This window comes from Camelus ferus, chromosome 4 (assembly GCF_009834535.1).
Source record: "Camelus ferus isolate YT-003-E chromosome 4, BCGSAC_Cfer_1.0, whole genome shotgun sequence".
Taxonomy (NCBI): domain Eukaryota; kingdom Metazoa; phylum Chordata; class Mammalia; order Artiodactyla; family Camelidae; genus Camelus; species Camelus ferus.
Genome location: NC_045699.1, coordinates 48715826 through 48737346, shown reverse-complemented (window position 1 = coordinate 48737346; position 21521 = coordinate 48715826). Strand labels below are relative to the sequence as shown.

The following is a 21521-nucleotide window of genomic DNA, read 5'->3' as shown; positions in this document are numbered from 1 at the left end:
AAGGACTCCTTCCCTTCTGGTTGAGACGCTACTAGGATTTCCACTTTTCTTTCATGGGAGTCTTTTCTCTGGCACCCCAGGGCAGCAAGAGCTATTTTGAATGGCAGGTAATGTTAGCGCAGAGATGACTTTCAAGATCTGTGCTGAGGAAAACAGCATTCACTTTGCAAGCTTCTTGGGAATTTTATTTAGTTAGAGCCTCTTCATGCCAAGGATTTAAAGCAAGATGGAAACTTCAGCCCATGAATCAAAACACCTCTCCAGAGCTAAAAACTAACTGTATTTGCATAACAATTGAACAGATCCAAACAGCAGAGCAAGGTCAGGTAAAATAAATTGCCAAGGTCATGGTTCTCTGGAAGTGCTATTGAAATTCAGAACCCCTGATCCCGGTACTTGTTCTGCCCCTAGGATATCTCTCTACTCTCCTTTCAGAAGATACTGTGGCATAAAATAAAATAAACCTATTATATGTATGTGTGGAAACCACACGCCTACCCTTAACCCCCTCCTTCCTTCTAACTCGAGATGGTTCAGATCATGGAGGGAAAAAATCAAATCATAACCCACTGTATTACTACACAAATGAAAGAACTTACTAGAAACTGTAATCTGGAGGACTCTCGGTCTAAACTGGAAACTGCTGTTGACAGTGCTTGAAAGTATACTTTCAAAGTATTCTGTATAGCTTTAATTTCTTGATTAAATAATTGCTTCGAATTCAGTTTTAATTCTGAGAAACCCGAAACAGGGATCCTTAAAATACAACAAAGGCCCACGTGCCAGAGAGCAGGAGGCTGAGATTAAATGTGTAAATGATTCTTGCTCTAATATCTTCAGCTAGAAAAACCTTTAAAAGAAGACATTGAAGGGAGGCTCCTTACAGTCAACAGCCTCTTTGGACCTATCCCAGTGAGCCACTGGATTTCAGATTCCTCAGGCGAAACTCCCGAATTCAGAATTCTCCGCGGCTCGCAAAGAATTTCGCAAACTGCGACTCCCAGCCTCTGAGGCACGAGGACTTGCCAGGGGCGCGGAAAGCGGCGCCCGGAAATCTCACCATCAGTGGGCGTTTAGCGCAGCCAAGCGACAGGCTGGCGCCAGGGCTCAGCAACAGGGAGGCGCCGGCTGAGGCGGGGAGAACTTTGCGCTCCGAGCAGAACCACCCTTTGCTGGCCAGTCGCGTCGCTCCTCTGAGGAAACCAGCGGCGGAGGCGACTGGGCGGAAAGAGGACGAAAGAAAGGAAGAGGAGAAGTAGTGAGGGAAGAAGAAAAATGAAGCCAGCGCTGGGGGAGCCCGCCAGAGGGTGGCCGACGGTGAAGCAAGGAGAATTTGGCTGCTTTTCCACACCCCGGGCGTGAACGCCTTCTCCTGCCTGACCCCAAGGAAATAAGTGGGTCTCGCCTGGGCAGAAACAGAAGAGACAAGAACCCAAGTGAGCGCCTTGCCTCCTCGGTCACCGTTGTTCCCTAGGAATCCTAGCTGCTCCTCAGCCCAGCCTCCCCGCGGGGCCAGACGCAGTGCCCGAGCCGCCCTGCGGATGGAGCGGGCAGGGAACAGGCGCCCAAGCCGCGGGTGACCGGCGTCGCCCGCCCCGCTCCGCGCAGGGACCGGGTGGGCTGAGAATGCGAGGCAGAGGGACGTGGGGGAGGGATCCAAGACTGCCGAGGGCGCACTAGGCTCCAACTTGAATGGCCCAGAGTCGGCTCCAGCTCCTGGGACCGCTTCGCCTCGCGGAGTGAGCTGCGCGTGGGACTTGGGGGCGGAGACCTTAGGCGGCCGCTGAAGGGGAGCGAACCCGGCGCAGGAGGGGGCGCGCTTTCTCCCTGCGGGTCTCAGTAATGAGGAGACTGAGTTTGTGGTGGCTGCTGAGCAGGGTCTGTCTGCTGCTGCCGCCGCCCTGCGCACTGGTGCTGGCCGGGGTGCCCGGCTCCTCCTCGCACCCGCAGCCCTGTCAGATCCTCAAGCGCATCGGGCACGCGGTGAGGGTAGGCGCGGTGCACTTGCAGCCCTGGACCACTGGCCCCCGCGCGGCTAGCCGCACTCCGGATGGCAGCCCGACAGGCGCTCAGCGAGATGAACCCGAGCCAGGGACTTGGCGGCCCCCAGAGCCCTCGCCGGGCGCACGCTGGTTGGGGAGCGCCCTGCATGGCCGGCGGCCCCCGGGCGCCCGTAAGCCCGGGGAGGGCGCTAGGGCCGAGACCCTTTGGCCTAGGGACGCCCTCCTCTTCGCCGTGGACAACCTGAACCGCGTGGAAGGGCTGCTGCCCTACAACCTGTCTTTGGAAGTAGTGATGGCCATCGAGGCGGGCCTGGGCGATCTGCCGCTCTTGCCCTTCTCCTCCCCTAGCTCGCCGTGGAGCAGTGACCCTTTCTCCTTTCTGCAGAGCGTGTGCCACACCGTGGTGGTGCAAGGGGTATCGGCGCTGCTCGCCTTCCCTCAGAGCCTGGGCGAGATGATGGAGCTCGACTTGGTCAGCTATGTCCTGCACATTCCAGTTATCAGCATCGTGCGCCACGAGTTTCCGCGGGAGAGTCAGGTGAGAGGCGTCTGGCGCGTGGAGTGGAGACGGGCGCCTCTGGGGGCCAGGATGGTAGCGGGGGGAGAGGAAGAGAACGGGTGAAAACCTGAGGGACGTGGGGCTTTACAACTTTGATACTGTTTTAAGGATCGGATCCTGTCCGTAGGTGATAGGTAGAAGAATCTCAGCGGAAGTAAAATAAACATTTTAAAGCGCGAACGGAATAAAATGAGAGATAGTGGTAACGGAAGGAAGGAAGTGGGGGAGAGTAAGAGAAAAAATCTTCACATTTTGACCTGCTGGGAGAAATCTAGCGGACGCCCGACTGAAGTAGTTTGAAGTGCAGGGGCGTAGAGCGCGAACGAGGTTCTAATGACTAGCGCGGGGGTGGGGATAGAAGATCCCAGACTGCTAGTCTCTCACTCCCAGGAGGAACTCTGAGAGCGCGTGTCAGAAAGAGCACCCGCCCTCTCTGACTTCTTTAGAAGGTGTCTCTGAGATTTAGGCGATGGTGTAAAGAAAACACCTGCCTCTGAATTCCTTTGAATAAACAGGAAACCTGCAGTTAGTTCAGAAGCAATAGGTAGGGTGGTTAATTAGTCTAGAGTATTGGAATGCATTATAAATATTATCTGGTATCGTAAAAATGGATAGGAGGACTTATTTGAGATTGTTTCTTTGTGCCTAGCTTCTTTCTGTGTGATGCGGGTTCAGAGACTGGCTATATTGAGTTGTGTTCAGCCCATTTCTGTACCAATTATTTAGGAATAAAGAAAGAAGACCCTAATGAGTTAGTTTCCTAAAGGTTAAAAATATATATAGTTTCAAAAAAAGGAGCTATATGTGAACTTAACTGCTGACAATAATGATGAGAAATATTTAAGGAAAGGGCGGGGTCCTTTTAGCCACAGGAGTTTGCTGCGTTTTTGTGCATTACTTTCATCAAAATATGAAATTTCATTAAACCTTACCCAAAGTATTTGTGAAACAAATAGGTAATTGGTAGGTATTGGCCCTATTTTAAAGATTGAGAAATTAAGGAAAGTTCTAGGGGTTGATCAACATTGGTCGGTGTGCTAGTAAAAGAGTCCAGCCAGACACTGGAGAATTTCTAACTCTGTATCATTTTCACTCATTCTATCCTTTTAGATGGAAAAAACATTTCTAATTTCTCTTCCACTTTTGATATATATGCAGAGATAAAAATTAAACAAGAGAAAATGCATGTGAAAAGTTTGATCAAATCTAGGCATAAAATGTGAAGAGAGTATTAAAGATTTCTTTTTCTGGAAAAATGAATTTTACATTTTTCATCTTAGGAAGGTTGTGCTCGGGCTGCTTTCAGCAGTTGCCCAGAAGATTCTTATTTAATGCTGAACTGTAGAGATTTGATCTGCAGAGTGCAGGCTAATTAACTTCTATCTAAAATATTTCCATCACCTGAATCTGAATGACTGTAGGTAGCAGATGGGAAGGCATGGAAAACACAGGTGCACAATGCTGCCAATGGCCAGAGTGTTATAAACCTGAAATTGCATCCATAGGGTGCATCATTATTAATATATATGCAGAATCAGATCTAACAAAATGCAAGAGTCAGCATCACTTGCTTCTCATCACTGCTTCTTTATTACCTAACACTTCATATATGCCAATAGTGTTCACAGTCTCCACACTCCTTTCCAATTTGTAGATTGTTTGGCAAAAGTCTTAAGTATCAAGAATTTCCCCCCAAATAGGTGTTCCTTAGTTAGAAATGAAATTGTTCCATGATAAATTTATGTGGTATACAGCACATTACAACCAGGGGACCAAAGAAACCATGAAGTAGCTTCCAGAATCAGTAGACTTCAGAGCTTTAGGACCACTGGGGCAAAAAGTCCTCCAGGGACAACCCTTGCAAGCTGACAATAAAATAAGTACTCTGTCAAACACATTTACTTTTATATTTCAAGTCAGAAATGTATGGGTTGGTTTTTTTTTTTAATTTTTGAGGGTGGAGGTAATTAGGTTTATTTATTTATTTTTAATGGTGGTGCTGGGGATTGAACCCAGAATGTGGCAGGCTAGGCGTGCACTCTACCACTGAACTATACCCTTCCCCCTTCAGAAATGTATTTTTAATCACTGTTGTCATTGTTACTTCCATGACACACATTGGGAAAGGGAGAGATTATTATATTAACTCAGATCTGAGATACATTTTCTTTTATTTATCTTTGTATTTTAAATTCAAACATATCTAACCTGTCTTCTTTTTAGTATATCATTTAAATGTCATTCTGTAATGTTCTTTATTAACAGTGTCCAGCTCAATGACAAGTCCCTGTAATTTTAGATAGAGGTGACCATAATCTGCTTTCAGCAAAAATAACTAATCTTCCCCCGGCTTCTCCTGAAAAGTGGACCTTTCTCTAATACAATGATGTGATTTTTTTGAAAACTTTGTAAATAAAAAAAGAGTGACAAACTCAATTTACACCTTAACTAAAATTGACATGATTTAACCACTGTCTTCATTGAAGTCTACTGCCCAGTGATCTAATTTGTTGATTTTTGCCAGTGCCTGAATAAAGGATTGTAGAAGACAGTGGACTTGTCCACACAACCAAGTACAATAAAATCACGTCTTTTATTCAGACAAATCAAAATTGCTTTTAGAGCAGTAGCAGCAACAGTTTGTTTCTTTCCCACTTTCTTTTGGGCTACTGACTTCTTTCATATGAAACATCTAATTAATAAATAATGGTTTTGATAGCATCTTGCCACAACTCCTGGATGGAAAGAGGTATCATTGAAATGGTCAAGCCCCTAATAAAAGCATAGTAGTTTTATTTCAATATACTATTTATTTGAAACATAAACACATACATAGGTTCATCAGCTTGGAAGGAACTATCTTCTTTCAAGCAGGAAATTCATTAAAAGTAAGATAGTTAGCTACCCACTTTTGGAAACCATATGTGTATTATCACTACATAACAAAAGATTAATACATCAGAATAATACAATAGGGTAGGGTCAAAACATACTTCCATCCAAAAAATTCTGACTTTATCACGCCCAAACCTCCACTTGAGGCCAACTCACTTCACTAAAATGATCACGTCATAGTTCTGTGCCCACAACCTTCAAATAATGATGCTGAACCTGATCCAGTAACATTTACATTCAAGTTACATTAAATTCCTACAATTCTTTCTTTCTCTTCTCTCCTCATACTACTTTTTCTTCTAGGGCTTTTGTATAGTTTCTCTAAATTTAGCGCCTCAAAGTTTACCTGCTGAAGTAGTGACAAATACACATTTCTTTCTAAGCTGTGTATCTCATGGTAATTGCATATTGTTTCCACTAGGCAGAGTTAATGGAGTAATATAATTGGCTTAGATTAAAACCCAGGCAATTAAAAAGCGACTGCACTACTATTTTCATCTCTTGTTGAATGTACCATCCACAACTTGCCTGTCTCGTGAGCCATATATGCTAACTGAATAATGCATGTTTATCCCCATGGAAATGTAAGTGTTTTAGATGGTTCATTTTTATAATACAGGACTAAATACTAGATTCTGTTTATTAGAATTTGGCTAGAACGGTGCCTCTTTGGTATGGTCCAGGGGACAAAACAATGATATCACATCATAACTAAGGTGCCTCATGAGGGGACAAGTAAAGGACTTGGATTTTTTTAAAAACATCTGCTCTCAACTGTGTTGGTTTTCCTTGACTTGCTCCATGCAAGGCACTGCTCTCTCTCTGGGGGAAATGTATTCTTCCGCAATTCATGATGAATGGCTGATAGTAGCACCTAATTGTTGCTGCCTTGAAGATAAATGATTTCAAATTAAATGTCAAGTGATGCAAAACTTTCCTTAGCAGTGATTTTTCACAGGTTCCTCTTGAAGAAAAGAGACCTGAGATTAATTTGGAAGTTTTTATTTTTAATCTGGGAAGGTTTTTTTATACTTATTTTTTCTAGATAAATAAAGCAGAAGAGATTAGCAGACACCATTCATTGGGCAATTAATCTCTCTCACCCCCTTTTCTTTGTGCCTGCCATAGGACAGTCATAGAGAACCCTGGGTCTTGATCTTCTTGGATCTTACATCTTGGAGTTAACTTATGATTGACTCAACTGAAGACCAAATCAGTGTCTAATTCTTTAATGTTTTATCTTCTGGTGTTGCAGAAAGCACCTTGGATTTTGTGCCATTCGATTTTATTTCCTGAATACCTCTAGTCAAACTCCAATCACGTTGGTTAAAAAAGCACAATATAATGGAAGGTGTATTTAAATAGTACTCAAAAGTCTCGGTCTACCTCTGCCTCTTACTGGCCATAGAATCTTAGGGAAGTGCCTCTGTCTCTGAGCACCTGTTGCTTGTTAGTCCAAAGAAGGTTTACCAATCTGACAGAGTTGTGTTGTGAATCAAATAAGGAAGTGAAGTACTTTGGAAAAATTTATGGTATTAGCCAAGTAATTAGTAGAGATGTGTTGGTTTTGATCTAAGAATCATCCAAGCCCTAATTCACCACTAATTCTCCATTAGTGGTTACTAATCAAATAGGATTCACAGTGTAACATGTCTTCGTCTTTCACCTTACTCTACCCACACCCTCATTTTCTTTCTCTTAAAAGGAAAAAAAAAACAACAAAACAAAACAAAAAATGGGAGTAATGTTAGCCCCCTCTCCCAGCCCCCGCCTAAAAAAAGAACTATGTTCCTAAGTAGGTTGCACCCTTGCCTAGGGCTAGAAGATATGTCATAGGTATTGTTTCTATACCAATGGCAAATTTTTACCAATGCATATCATCAGTGCAGTTTCTAGAGTGTTAAGTATTGCCATAGAAGCTTTGATAAGAGGGTTTTTCAGAAAGGTTGGTTTCTCACGTTGATCCTAAGTTTCTCCGAAAGGCAAACTTACAGTAGATCACTCATGAGACCACAGCCATACAGTGTAACCTCTGTACCCCAACGCCACCTACCATACCACTAAGGACACTTTCTCATGAAGAAAGCAGTGTGTTGGTTCATACTGGCATGAGCTCCTTATCTTCTTGGACAGATAACAGTTTGTGAAGCAGCTACTTTTGAGGATCATTGCCCTAGGCAACTATGTGGGGCTCTCATAGCAAGGTCCTGTACACTTTAGTTGCACCACTGAATGTAGAGATGAGACCCTCATTGTCTTTTCTCCTGCCTGCTCTAGCTGCTCCCACTCACATACACAGAGGAGTAGGGAAATAGTACAGCACCAGAAATGGGATGCAGAAGCTATAAAACGAGGTGAGAAGGAAGAAAGCAGATCTCAGCATCTGCCACATTGCTTTCTGAGTGAATGCACGAATAACAAACTAATGGAAATCTTTAAGACACTCATTTCTTTCTCAGATCTTACCTGTATGCAATGGTGGGAGAAAGAGCAAAGGGGGAAAGTTAAGGAAGAAGCAAGCCAGCTGTCTGCCCCCAGCTTCCTCTAACCTAACACCTCAGAAAGATTTTCATATCTCCTGAATGTGTAAGATTCAGACACTTGCAGGAGAGACTGTTTGATCTCCTGCATTGAGGGAGCAGGTTGATCATACTGACCTGGGCTGGTATTGCATCAGCTGGAGTAAACCCTGACACCAAAAATGAGTATCTGGTGGGCCAGGGATGGTCTGCTTTGGAGATGAGCCTTCAAGGGCTCAAGGGGTAAAGAATTAAGCAGAATGACTTCTCTTTTAGTGAGGCTGAATTATGCCTCATTGTTATTCATTTGAGATACAGATTCAAGAAAAACTCAGTCGTGTATTTTTGCAGAATTTATGCTTTTCAAGTGCTCTTCACAAATACGCTCATAGCATCCTTCTAACAGTCCTGTGAAGTAAATAAAAATATATAGACAACAGACAAAGTACTAAAAGAGCTATGCATTGTAGGAAGTAAGAAATCACCAAGAGGAAAAAAAACTAATAACTCCTTCTGAATTTAGTGTATTTGTCAGCCTGCAATCCAAGAACAGACTTGATCCATCACTGCTTTTGAATTATTGCAAAAAAAAGATAAAGGAGAGAGCGATCTGCCTCCGGGTTAGGTGGGTAAAAGCATATTTCACACTAAATATTCAATAATGGAAACTGAGTTAAATGATCATAATATATCTTCACGAGGGAATAATAGTACCCACTCAAAATGAAAATATTCTTGTTGACACAGAGAGATAAGAAAATGGATGAAATGTATGTAAAGTGTGGCCATCTGTAAAACATGAAGTCTAGAGATTTATTTATAAAAATGTTAAATGTGATTGCGACCGAGTGATGAAATCCACATTTTCCCCTATCCGTGCTTCTATTTTTCTAAAAATAAGTAGTATTATCTACACAATTAAAAATAACAAGAGTTAAAAAAGACAAGTTACCCTCACATTTCCTCAACAATGCTCTCAATACTTCAATATGAAAATACAGATTTCAGGAACAAATTAATTGTAGGGTATGTTTAGATTTATCCTTTCCCATTTATACGTTCCATTTTATCCTCACAGTTACTCTGTGAAGTGAGCAGGACAACTAGTATTACCTTTATTTTGCAAATGAGACAGTAACATATAGATGGAAGAAATACAAGGTAGGAGTGAAGAGAATAGGTTTTTGAGAAGCACAGACCTATGTTTGAATCTTAGTTATACAACTTTCTGGACAGCTTACCTTGAGAAACATGCCTGATGTCTCCCTGCCTCAATTTGTGATCCACAAAATACAACCGTCTCATAAAGTTACAGTGAGAATGATATAATGTATGCAAAGCTCCAAGCACAGCCCTAGAGTACTACATATTCTTATTATAATAGTCATTCTTTTAGCATATAGTGTTGACATACCTTAATAAAAAACTAAAATAATATTCTAGCTTGCTTTCCAGAGTACGTCTATATGTGTTTTCAATATGCACATGATATTCGGAGTTAAGAGGTCTGGTTCCAGTGGACCAACCCTAAGAAGAAAAAAAAAAAAAAAGAAAAGAAATGTGCTGTTTTGAAACCCCACTAAGGTGTACACACCTCTGCTGGATGTACCTTCAGGTTAGGTGTATGTAAATTTGTTCAGTAATGAAGTGAACTTTGAGGTCCAGTTTCAACAGGTTGCTTTTCTGTATGGGTTCTGAATGACTGGATCTTTGGAGCAGTTATTTCAGAGGTAAAAAAAACAGTGTTCTGTTTCTATTTGTCACTATTAGTGAGGAATTCACAGTTTTTGCCTTATCGGCTACTCTAATTTCTCATAGGAGTCTCCCAGGCATTAAACTTCAGGAACAATAGAACCATGACCCAGTTGATGGTTTAGGCATCTTGGGGGAGAAGGGGAGAAAAGGGCTGTAAGAAAGGGCAGTCTAAATTGACATGATTGAAGTGTCGAAAGTTGCCCTTTTTTTATGTAGGCTTTATCCAGACTAATGGAACTGACTTGTGGCATTTATTAGCTCAAAATTTAGGTACAAGAGCACTATTATATACTTAGGATTATATAAAAAAAGGATACTCATGAGGCAAACTCTGTATTTGATTAAATTGATGCATACGACTTTCAGGGACTTTGAAAATGTGTACCACTTTTCTGATTATAAAAGTAATGCACATGCACCACTACTCCATGGGTGTCCTCAGACAACCTTGAGTAATGTTTTGATGTATTTTATTGTCTCGAGGATAATGGTTTGGTTTAAAATTTTTAGAAACGCTTGGGTACAAGTAAAGAAAGCCTTCTTTGTCATTCCAACTGGACGTTGGCTTCAAAGAACAGAAGAAAGGAATTCATCTTTTTTTTTTTTTATTTTCTGAAAACTCAGACTTGATGTGGCTGTTGAAGCTTGAACATTCTGAGTTGATGGTATTTCTGTATTAAAAGGTGGTATTTTCCTTTGTATCTGCAGTCTAGCTTTGTATTTTCATCACTCTGCAAGTGCTAAGTCTGTATGGTCCCAGACAATGGCTCCGTCTGGATCTTTCAGTAGAATTCTTAAGAATGACTCAGACATGGGTTGTCACTTCTCTCTTCTCAGTCAGGGATGGTCATTAGCTGAACTTTCAGTACCATGCGCTTTGATGGCTGCATACCTGCATACGATCTATTGGTGTTCTTTGTATTGAAAGCCTTATCTAGGCAACCAAACAAAAATTGGGTTAATGCTCTCCGGTTTAAAAATAGAACATTTTTGTTTCCATAAATGAAGTTAGATGCTCAATATGTCTTTATCTAATAGAATTACACAGTCTGGCTCATTCCAAACCTGAGGTAAACAGGGACTCCATTAAACAAAGGATTTGCTTTTATATTTTGTGAATTTAATAGGTTCAGATAGAGGGCTGTTACTGTTTTGATGCTATACAAGGAGTTAATTTGAGTCACATCACACAGCGTGTTATTCGCATAAGGCAATGCTTCAGTGTAGTACCTGAAAATGAATGCTAAACCCAAGCCTGAATTAATCCAATGCGCCTTCACCTGGTTGCAGGCACAGAGCGCCATCTAGTGGTAGCTAAAGCATAGCTATAGTTAAAGCATCCCAAGATTCCAACCTCTCAGGGCAGGAAAAGGAGCTTTTAGTCCATTTCCTGGTCTTTTGACCACGGGAGAGCTAGGTTAATCCATTTAAGAAAAAATTTTCTGCCTTCAAAGAAGATACAATAATTTCTACTATTCTGCCACTGTAATTGCAGTTCTAAACCTTAAAGTAAGGTATCTCAAAGTGCATATCTCGAGCGGTTGGGAGGAAAATGTGAATGACTAACTTTAGAGATGTAGGATGGTTAATTACTTTAGTAGCTGCATTTACTATCGCTTTGGTTTATGATGCAGTTTGAAAAGATGTAGCCATTTTATTGTGTTAAGCATATCATTTATTCCTTTATTTCTGATTATAAAAAATTATGTTCTTTGTGGATAATTCTGAAAGTTAATAAAATGCCAAAGAATAAAATAAAAATCACCTGTAAACCCACAACCCAGAGATCTAGACATAAGTGTGTGTTATAAAATTGGGATCATGGTATTTTATGACATTGTTTAACATATTTTAAGTACCTTCCCATACCACTAACATTTTTTTCCATTGTTTTTAATGACTAGATAGTTTGCCTTTGAATGGATTGTTTCATGGTCTGTTTAACCAACCCCTGTTGTTACCAGGTTTTTCCCGTGAAAAGATAAATAACACCGCTACCGATGGGACTTTACCTGACTCACCCTCCGTAACATTCTTGTGCTGTGGGACACTCTCTGAGTACTGGGACACCATCATGGTTTTCTTTTTTCTTTTTGGCCCTTTCATTGTCTTCTACTGGATTATGTTTCTTGTATTTGTAGTAATAACCATAGTGCTGTGCTGATACCTACTAGCCCTATATGAACACTTAAGTTTAAATTAATTAAAATTAAAATATAAAGTTTGAAAGTCAGTTTCTCAGACACTCTAATCCTATTTCAAATACTCAGTGGCCACATGTGGGTAGTGGCTCCTGTATTTAACAGCACAGATGTACACCATTTTCCATCTTCTCACAAGTTCTGTTGTCAGTTCTATTGCTGTCTAAGGGCTTGCAGTTGTAAGGAACAAAAAATTCACTCCATGGAGCTCAAAGACAAGGCTTTTGTGCTGAAAAACTATGGAAAGTGACAAGGAGTGGAACTGCTTGAGGTGCAGCTGGGCAGCCCGACTGGGAAGTGTTTGGGCAGCTCCTCTTCTTCCCTTCCTCTTGGGTCTCATTGCACATCTGCTCCATCCTCCGCTCTGGATGGTAGCTTCTTCCTCTGCCCTGCCACAACTTCTGCATGAATGTGGTTCTGATTTACGACAGGACTTAGCCTGAACTCTGCATGACTTTATAACTCAAATCAAATCTTCTGACTGTTCCTTCAGTCTTGTGGCCCATATTCTGCAGACATCTGATTGGCTTAACTGACATAGATTGGTTTCCCCTCCATCCCAAGTTGTCTGTTCTCCCTTATTCCAAACAGCAATGGCCAGATTCTCAAGTTAAGTGCTCAAAATAAACCTTAGTACAGCAGGAAATAAAAGAACAAAGCCCCTGCTCTCAAAGAACTTAACATTCTCATGGGAGAGGCAGACAATAAGACATGTGAGCAAATATATAATGTGGTATTATTAAGTAAAGGTTTTTAAGTGCAAGGGAGAAAAATAAATCAGGGTAAAGGGTTAGAAATGACTATGGTTAGTCAGTAAGGCCCGTCTGAGGAGGTGACATTTGAGCAGAGACTGAGGTAAGGAGTAAGCCTTGCACATGTCTGAGGGGAAACCATTAGAAGCAAAGAAAACAAAGGTGCAAAGGCCGTCAGGTAGGAATGAGTAAAGCAATAAATATTTGTTGAATAAATGGATTATCCTTACTACTGTCCATAGCACTATTTACTAATAAGTTCACACAGTTTCAAAGAAGGAAATGTAAATAGTGAGGCAATAACCAGATCTAGTACATTCCTACATACGGGCATTTCCCAAGGTTTAGACTCCTGAATCTGTCTCTTTGCATGTGGCAACACCAGGAATTTCTAACTGGAATCTCCAATTGTATTCTCTCATTCTCATCTTAAACTCAAAATATTTAGAGACATCCTAAGGTGGTGTCTCCTCCCACCTATAACAAGATTTCTCATAACGTCTTTGACTTCTCCATTGTCTTCATCAAGTTCTGTTGCCTCCCTCAGTGTGCTTTGCATATCCTTATCCTTTCTTCTTATTTTCACAAGACAGTAACTCCTCCCACCAATATTCTTGAATAGCCCTGAAGATCTCTAGTTACTTTCCTCCATTCTGCACACTGCTGCTAGACAAATCTTCTTAAAGCAAAGCAGCTTTCATTCATTTATTCATTCTTTCATTCATTCAACAAACACTTATAGGGTATAATACACTGAGTCCAATGCCACCCCACTGCTCAAAAGACACTTTACTATAGCAATATTATCACTTTTTCCACTCTCCAGCGCTCCTGAGGGGTGAAACCCACACCTTAACAATTACTACATGAATAATTCACAAAATTGGAGCAGGGTCCACCACCCTTAAAAGAGACTATATCAGATTCTGTAGGTTTTTTGAGTATAGTTCAAAAAAGCATTCCATCCCCTCCTCAAGATTCTGACATTCCTCCCCTAAAGCCAGAGAAACACTATCACCAGTCTTACTGAGCCTGCTCCTCAAGGCCTTCCACCAAGACGTGCAGATAATTCCTTCCAATTCGTAACATTATGTCGAGATACAGGTGCCCAGGAAGCAGAAGATCTCTAGGAATTGAAGTGTGTGTTTAATTTTTTTTAAATCAATAAATGTAAATTATTATATTAAAAGGCATTTCTCTATTATATACCTATATAGAAAGACAGTTATATACCAAGTTGTCGTAATTTGCAGATGAATTAATCTCCAATTCAGAATTGATTTTTCCATTGAAACAATGTTATCTGTGGCTGTTAAGATCTCGGGTCAGGCCACAAAAGCCTGTTTGATTCATAATTCAACAGAAGTCTGATCTTCATAGTTCTGTAGTCACTAAATATTATCTGTAACAGGCTTTTTGTTTGAGGTCAAGGGGATATGGAGATGTGGAGAAAGGAGGAAAACCAGAAGACCTGTCTGCACGTTATAGCTCCAGAATCACCTGTATGGCCTAGGAGACCTCTCTGAGCCTCAATGTCTCCCATTATAAATCATCAATAGTCACTCCTTAAACAGGTATTTATTGAGTGCCCAGCATGCTATTTTAAAGGACCGAAAGGGGTTTCAGTGAGTTAATGTACCTAAAAACACTGTGCACATTCAAATTTTAAAAACAGATGAGAAGTATTTCTATTAGAACATCTTTTTCTTCGGGAAAACACTCCTAGTTCTAGTTTGAGAAAGCCAGGACATGTCCTCCTGGGCGCTCATTTAGACGTAGAAACAGCCCACCCAGGTTCTAGCACCCTGCATCGAATCCAGAGTATGGGTTCTGTAACTCCAGTAGCTGGAGAGGGAGGAAGACAGAGCAGGGTTTCCCACTTCCCACACAGGGACTGAGCAAGACAACCCCCGCAGTCAGCTGTCTTAGACCCGAGGGGGACAGAGGGAGCTTGAGGAGCTGACAGGTTAGGAGACCCACAGCCAGGACACAGATTAGAATGAGAAAACACTCTGGAGATCAAGTATTAAAGCTCAGATTGCCTGCTTATATTCACAGAAGCTAGAGCTAACTATTCACATTAGTTAAGAGTTTTGAGATTGCATGAGTTTCTAAATAATACTCCATCCTAGGTTGGAATACTGGAAAAGAATTACATCTCATTCTGACCTTCATTCCAAGTCTGCCTTTAACACTTGCGGGGCAGCAGCCACTAAAAGATCTTTGTATCTTCATCAAGAGTTAGCCGCAGCCCAGGCCAGGATCCCTTTCGCATGAAACAACCCTAGGAGAGATCCGGAATAAAGCAACAGGCTTATTGTTGGCCATACCTCTGCCGGCGCACTTCATCGACCTCCTCATTAACTACCACTGCCTCCATCCTTGGCCCCTTCTTTATATTCTCCAAGCTGCTGTCAGAAGAGATGTTGTTCACCAGCCTGCTTAAACCCTTCCCCTACTTCCTAAAACAACAGCATTGTTTCCCAAACTTTAGGCATTCATGTACTGCCCTCTTAATTTTTGCTGTATCTCTGCATCACCTATTGCTGTTAATTTTTAAAATTAACTTACTGTTTGACTTAAATTTATTTTTAAAATGTTTTCATTGTTAATGTTGATGAAAAACCTATACCCCCTGCCATAAATAGAAGTTAACAGTGAAAATAAGTACACAATGAAATCAAAACAATTCTAGCCAAGGAGAATTGCCTGAGGCTTTTTTTAAAAGAGAAAATTTCCAGGTGTTAGAGAAGTGTTAAAGACATACTAACACCAAACTGAGGCTTTCTCCTTGAGTTAACAGAGGATTAAATGTTTAATTGAAAAGAGATTAACTTTCTCACCATGCAATTCAGAGTTTTTTTAATGTCAAACCCATGAGCAACCTAAAATCCTCTCAGGAGCCACCTACACTCTGCCAAGCTCTAACCTATAGGATGAATTCTAAGCAGCTTTCGTGTAGCGTTAAAGACCTTTCATCATCTGAGCCTGGCTTAACTCTCTCATTTCTTCTAGATACTAACCCTCACCCCTTCCACTCTGCTTAGCAATACCTACATGCACAATGCAGTTTCAAACCTTGGCACATGCTGTTCTCACTGCATGGAATGCCCTTCCCCCTTATGTCTGCCTGAAACTCCTACTCAGCCTTCAAAACTTTGCTCAAATATCACCTGCACGCAGTCCGCTGCCCACCCTCTCCTCACCGTGGTTAATCACTTTCACTTCTGTGTGACATTTCTACATTGAACATTCTTTTCTAGATCTGTTGCACAACCATATAATTATTTGTTGACATATGGGTCTTTCTCCTCCACTAAATTGAACCCTAAGTTCCTGGCAAAGTGGGTGGCTCATAATAGGTGCTCGATAACTATTGATCAAACTGAATTAATGGTCCATTTCCATCCTTTCCAGTGTAACAGAACTAAGTAACACCTGGGGAAACCCACCATCTGTCAAGGTAGGGTGATATAAACCAAAGAAAGTACCCTGCTTCATGAGAAAGAGTTCTCGTTCTCTGGATAGAGCTCACGACCACCTAGGATTTACTCTGTTCTATAGAGCAAACTGGAGGAGTAAGACCTTGAGGAAATTGCTTTTGTAAGAAATGGAAGTGTTTTCTGCTACCCTGTTGAACTTTTCGTATGTCCTTCATTGTCCCCAAATCAGTTTTCAATTTCCTAGAGACCACAAGTGACAGAAAAATGGTTTTTGAGTCACTGCTTTCCCAAATGCTCACCCCATCCCCCAGCCAATGTCTCTATATTGTATAGCCGAAGATTTTTGACATGTAAAATTAGAGAAAGTCAGAGTTGATGAAAAGTAAAGTTACTGGAAATAATCATTAGTGAAACAGAAAAATCCTGTAGTTGTATTTTATCCTGTCATCTCCTGTCAAACAAAATATCAGAGAATCAGACAAGAGTTCAGATTAGATTAGCTAATCTGCTAATCAGCTAAGATTAGCCAGTTCTATTCCTAGCTCCCCACTGTACTCACTGCTTTTCTGTCATTAAATGTAATGCCTTAGGATTTCGGCCTCTGGACCAGTGACCATCTGTTTGTTAGCAACACCCAGATAACTTCAAAGTATAGATTCTCAAACTTTTCAAATAAGAACCCCTGGGGTTGGAGCAAAGAAATCTGTTTAAAAAACAACTTTGGTGATTGTGTCCATAGGTGATTCTGAGTATCATATTTTGGGAACCACATTATCCTAAGAGTCTCTCCTAGTGTGATTTTCAAACTGATTGGGTACCACCTGAAACAAAGATCACAGTAGGTATAATTTTTTGGAAGTGTAGATTCTTGAACTCACTGAATTCCACTAAATTATATACTATGGCCTGATACCTACTTTTTTTTTTTCTTTTTTTGAAAAAACTCCCGGGTGATTTCTATATATGCACAGTAAGAGTCTGAGAATTAACGACCTAGGGCAGAGGTCTGCAACCCAGATGCCGTGTAGGAGCCAAGAAGGTAATGGAAATGTGAAAAACAGTTCCAAATAACACAGTAGGGAGTAGTAAAAATTGTAGGTAACTGAAGAGTGCTAACCTTTCTGAAGGAGGCAGCCAGGCACCACACACCTCCAACCAGCTGTTACTCATGGGGATGTTGCCAAATATTCTGAATTTTCAAAAGAAGCCAAACTGTGGGGTTATTTTTAGACATAAAATTGTCCTTAAATGTTGACAAGTAACTCATTTTTTTTTTAGCTTTACTGAGGTGTAATTGAAAAATAAAATCATAAGACATTTAAAGCATGGAAAGTGATAATTTGACATACGTACACATCAAGTGGATTAAGAAACTCGTGCTTTAAAATATAATCTGCAGGCCTGCCAGAGTTTGAGGGTTCTGCCTTCTGGGCTAGGAAATGTCAATGCATTGGTTGTAAGCATGTATTATCCAGAAATGCCTCACTGACTGGCTAAGTAACGGGGGGTGACATAGGCCTGTAACCACAACAAGTACAGCTTTAAGGTACAGTTAGGAAAAACGAGAAAAAGTATCTATATTGTAAAGGAAAGGTTGCCACCTGCATTTGAAAGCAGGAGAACAGGAAGCGGGAAAAAAGGTACTAAAAGATAATTAATGGAATCCATTCCAGGTATACCCATAAGTGAATCATAGAAATCTTACTCATACATAGAGATAATGAGATGATAACTACTCACAGTGTTGGAAATACTGATTAAGTAGGATAATTTACAGTAGGTACTCAGTTTTTTTTAAAACATCCTAGTTCTGTTATTTTTCTTTTCCATAAGCCTCTGTTTGCTTTTATTACAATTCAACAGGCACTAAAGAAAAGTAAGCTTATGGCAAAAATCTGACAAACTCCCTTGATTTTGTGGGTCTTTTTTAAAGGAAACTGATAACTTTGCTGATGAGACAATTAACAAGACAGCGATAACAAAGTGATTCAAGTCCCTTATAAGAAATGTTATTTCAAAATACAGAAATGTACCTGCATCTCATCACAGATGTTCTTTCCTCTGCTGTGGGTTCAGTGATTATAAATCCCGTGCAAAGGAAGTTGCTAAGCAAATGGTCTGGAGAGTTCTTGTGGATAATTAAAAGCTGACAGAGCTCTGGGCCAGAGTGGCCTAAAAGGCTGCTTTTACTTAATTTTATTATATGTACATATTTGCTGATATTTATTTGAGTATTTATATCAATACATATATATTTACATAATATATATTATAGTACATAACGTACATATGCATATTACATAAGCACTTATATATACATACATATACATTTACTTACATACTTATTTATGTATACATATTTATTTACTTTATTATACTACATTATTCATTGGCTTTTTAAAAAATAATCATTTTTATATGAAAAACAATGCAATGGTAATATATATACAATTTAAAAGACTAATAATTTCACATTTATACATTCCCTTTCAATGTCTGTCCTCTTGTATACATGTTTTTATCTCTCTACAGTTAGTATTCTCTGTTTTACTTGCCATTATAGTCCAAGGGCCTGTTATAATGCTTTGTACATAGTAGTCACTCAAATATTTGGTTAAGGTATGAACGAATACACTTCTAAAATTATAAATGTACAATCAATTTTGTATTCTGCTTTGCTCACTTCCATCATGTCATGATTCTTTTATGTTACCAGACTTCAGACAAATCAGATTTCTCTCTTTTGTTTACCTTTTCCTAATTATAAAACCAGAAAAATATGAAAGCTTAGGGAAAAAAGCTTCTTACTCTCACTTTCGAGAAATAATCACTCTTAACTTGCTGAGCTATTCCTTCTAGTATATGTTATATAAAACTTTTCCTTTAAACAGGGAGAATTTCTTTTCAGATTATTTCATTTGATATGATATTGTTCGTGTTTTCCAAGCCATGGGAAACCCATTGTCACCACTGTTTTATTAACTGCATATTATCTCAAGCTTTTGGATATGCCTAGGATGTTGACATTTAAGTTTTTTTATAGTTTTTGTCAAAAAATTGACAGTTATTTTGGAATATAATGTTCCACAGTAAAGATTTTTGTTCATAGACTCTGTCCACTTTGTGGATTATTCCCTTAGCATAGATTCTTGGAAATGGAAAATAAGCACTAGTTAATTGGAGTATTTCCAGGAATCTTTTTCAAATGGGGTATATGAATGGCATATTTTCTACACCCTTGTATATCCCAGTATGTCGTTGTTATTTTTCTTACAAATAAAAGACAACCGACAAGGCAAAAAATTCTTTCCCAAGCAAATTCAGTTATGTATCACTTTATTGTCTTTGAGCATTTAACGTGGTATTAAATGCAGAGAAATCCATGGTATTTACTGTATCCCTTTGCAGGTTACTTTTTTCCCTTTTCTTTCTTCCTAAATGCTTGACAGTTTTATTAAAACATTTTGCCAGATATATCTAATTATAGTTGATTGTGTGAAGAATGAAGTGGGTCCATTGCACTGAGTTTTTTAAAAAACGGAAAATTTTCTTCAGATATGTCTTTGATTAGTCTTCCTGATCCTGTGCTTATGGTTTCTTTGTTAGGCACACCATAATTCTTAAGTTTATCCTCCATAGTTAGGTGACCACATAGTTTATATTCAAACCAAGATAATTTTGAAAGTGAAAAAGAGAGGAGCGGTTAATAATTACATACGACAAAGGCATAAAACAGGAACTGTATGAGTACCAACTGAGATGCACGATCACCTTCACCATCCTTTTTCATTATTTACAGATCTTGATCTTTGTTCTCTGTATCTTGAAAGACTTTCTAAATTTTGTCTTCCTTATCAGTAATTCAGTGCTTTGCAAGAGCTAGCATGCCTTTTATGCTTCCAAAGCACATTTGAAATCTGTTATTGGATTTTTAATCTCCCTGTTACTTTCCATTTAACACTGTTCTTTTTCATTCCATCCTATTATTGTTCATCTCTATTGTTCATTTCTCCTCTTGTGAATTACTCAGGTTTCATAAAAGTCATGTTATCCTGTTTATTGTTTAAATGTCAGGGTTTTGTGAGTTCTTTTTTTCTTTTTTCTAATTTTCCTTTGCCTTCTAAAATAAATCATTTTCAAAATATGTCTTCCATTTACCTGTTCTACAGCATTTTTATAGGGCCCATATTGTTTTGGTTTTTTATTGGGTAGGAGGAAGAGTTCTTATTCTGGAACAAGAAAAAAGTCTATACCTTCTCTCTAATGACAGGTAGGCTGCTTAGGTTACTAATTGCCTTCCTTTGACTTCATGTATGTTCCAGCTGAATCCCCTCCTAATAAAGAAAGACGACATTTCTGTGCCCATTGCCTAGACCAGTCTCAAGCATGTGATGTGACTCTAAACTAAGCTGGAATCTGCTTCTCCCCTGCTGAGTTGCTTTCTGATGATACGAACCAGTGGCTCTTAATCAGTTCGTCAACCTAGGCAGCCTTTCAAAATACACATCTAGTCTCCATTCTAGACCTCTTAGCTCAGAATCTCGGGAGACGTAGGCTAGTGTATGTAAAAAATTTCCAAGGTATTTCTGATGTGCCCTCTTGGTTGAGAATCATTGATCTGAACCAATGAAGCACATGAAAAGCAAAACCAAAAAACTACCACAGCAGTTGGTTTTGCATGTCTGCTGGAGTAATTTCTGATCCTACTGCCTTCTATGGTGCTTTTCTTTTGGGAATTAAACCTCTCCCATACACACTCCTGTTGGACATGCAGTTTCTCTTCTATCTAGATTTAAGAATAAAAATACTAGAGGAGGGAAGTGATTAAATGTCACTGTGACTACCTCAAAAAGCAGAACCCAGAACCTCAACTCTTCTAATTGAGCTAAGTGATAGAAGGAAAGAGATGATCATCATTATAGGAGGCAAAAGCCAGAGGACCCAGATTATTTGAGTTTTAATTAACTAGCTAAAGGCAACCAGGTAAGTCAACCTCTCTATGCCTTAGTTTCCTCATTTATAAACTAGAAATAATAGGATGTCTCTTTGAGCTTTAGAAAAATTAAGTGAAATAATTTACTAAAAAGTAAGAAATGCTAGATATATATTAAGAATTTGAGAAATATTGGCTATGATTATTTTCAGATACAATATCAGTTTCATATTTTTCTTCTTCTGGTTCCACTAGCTTGCAGTTTGGGCAGCATCTTTCCATTCTAGCAATAAGTTGATTGTTAGGAGAAGATTTTAGAATTGTAAGCTTTCATATTTTTATGTCTTGTTTGATATTTTACCGAGAAGTTGAGGAATATTGCATCAGATCAGTTCCTGAATTTTATTGGAATTTTATGGATAAGTTCTAGAATGGTGATTCATCATTGTAGTTTTGGTTTG

The 21521-nt window shown here is 39.7% G+C and overlaps 1 protein-coding gene across 3 annotated transcripts in view; it reads left to right on the top strand.

The window, feature by feature from the left end:
* Positions 1-1139: 1139 nt before the first annotated feature.
* Positions 1140-21521, top strand: part of GRIN3A (glutamate ionotropic receptor NMDA type subunit 3A) — a 145711-nt gene continuing 125329 nt past the window's right edge. Inside the window, exons 1-2 of one of the 3 annotated variants that reach the window (XM_032478098.1) lie at positions 2304-2350; positions 2430-2541. In XM_032478098.1, the coding sequence (XP_032333989.1) occupies positions 2458-2541 (84 nt within the window). In that variant the 5' untranslated portion in view covers positions 2304-2350; positions 2430-2457. Of the gene's footprint in view, positions 2542-21521 lie in introns of all 3 variants that reach the window. The other 2 variants (XM_032478097.1, XM_032478096.1) reach the window with 2 other exon arrangements.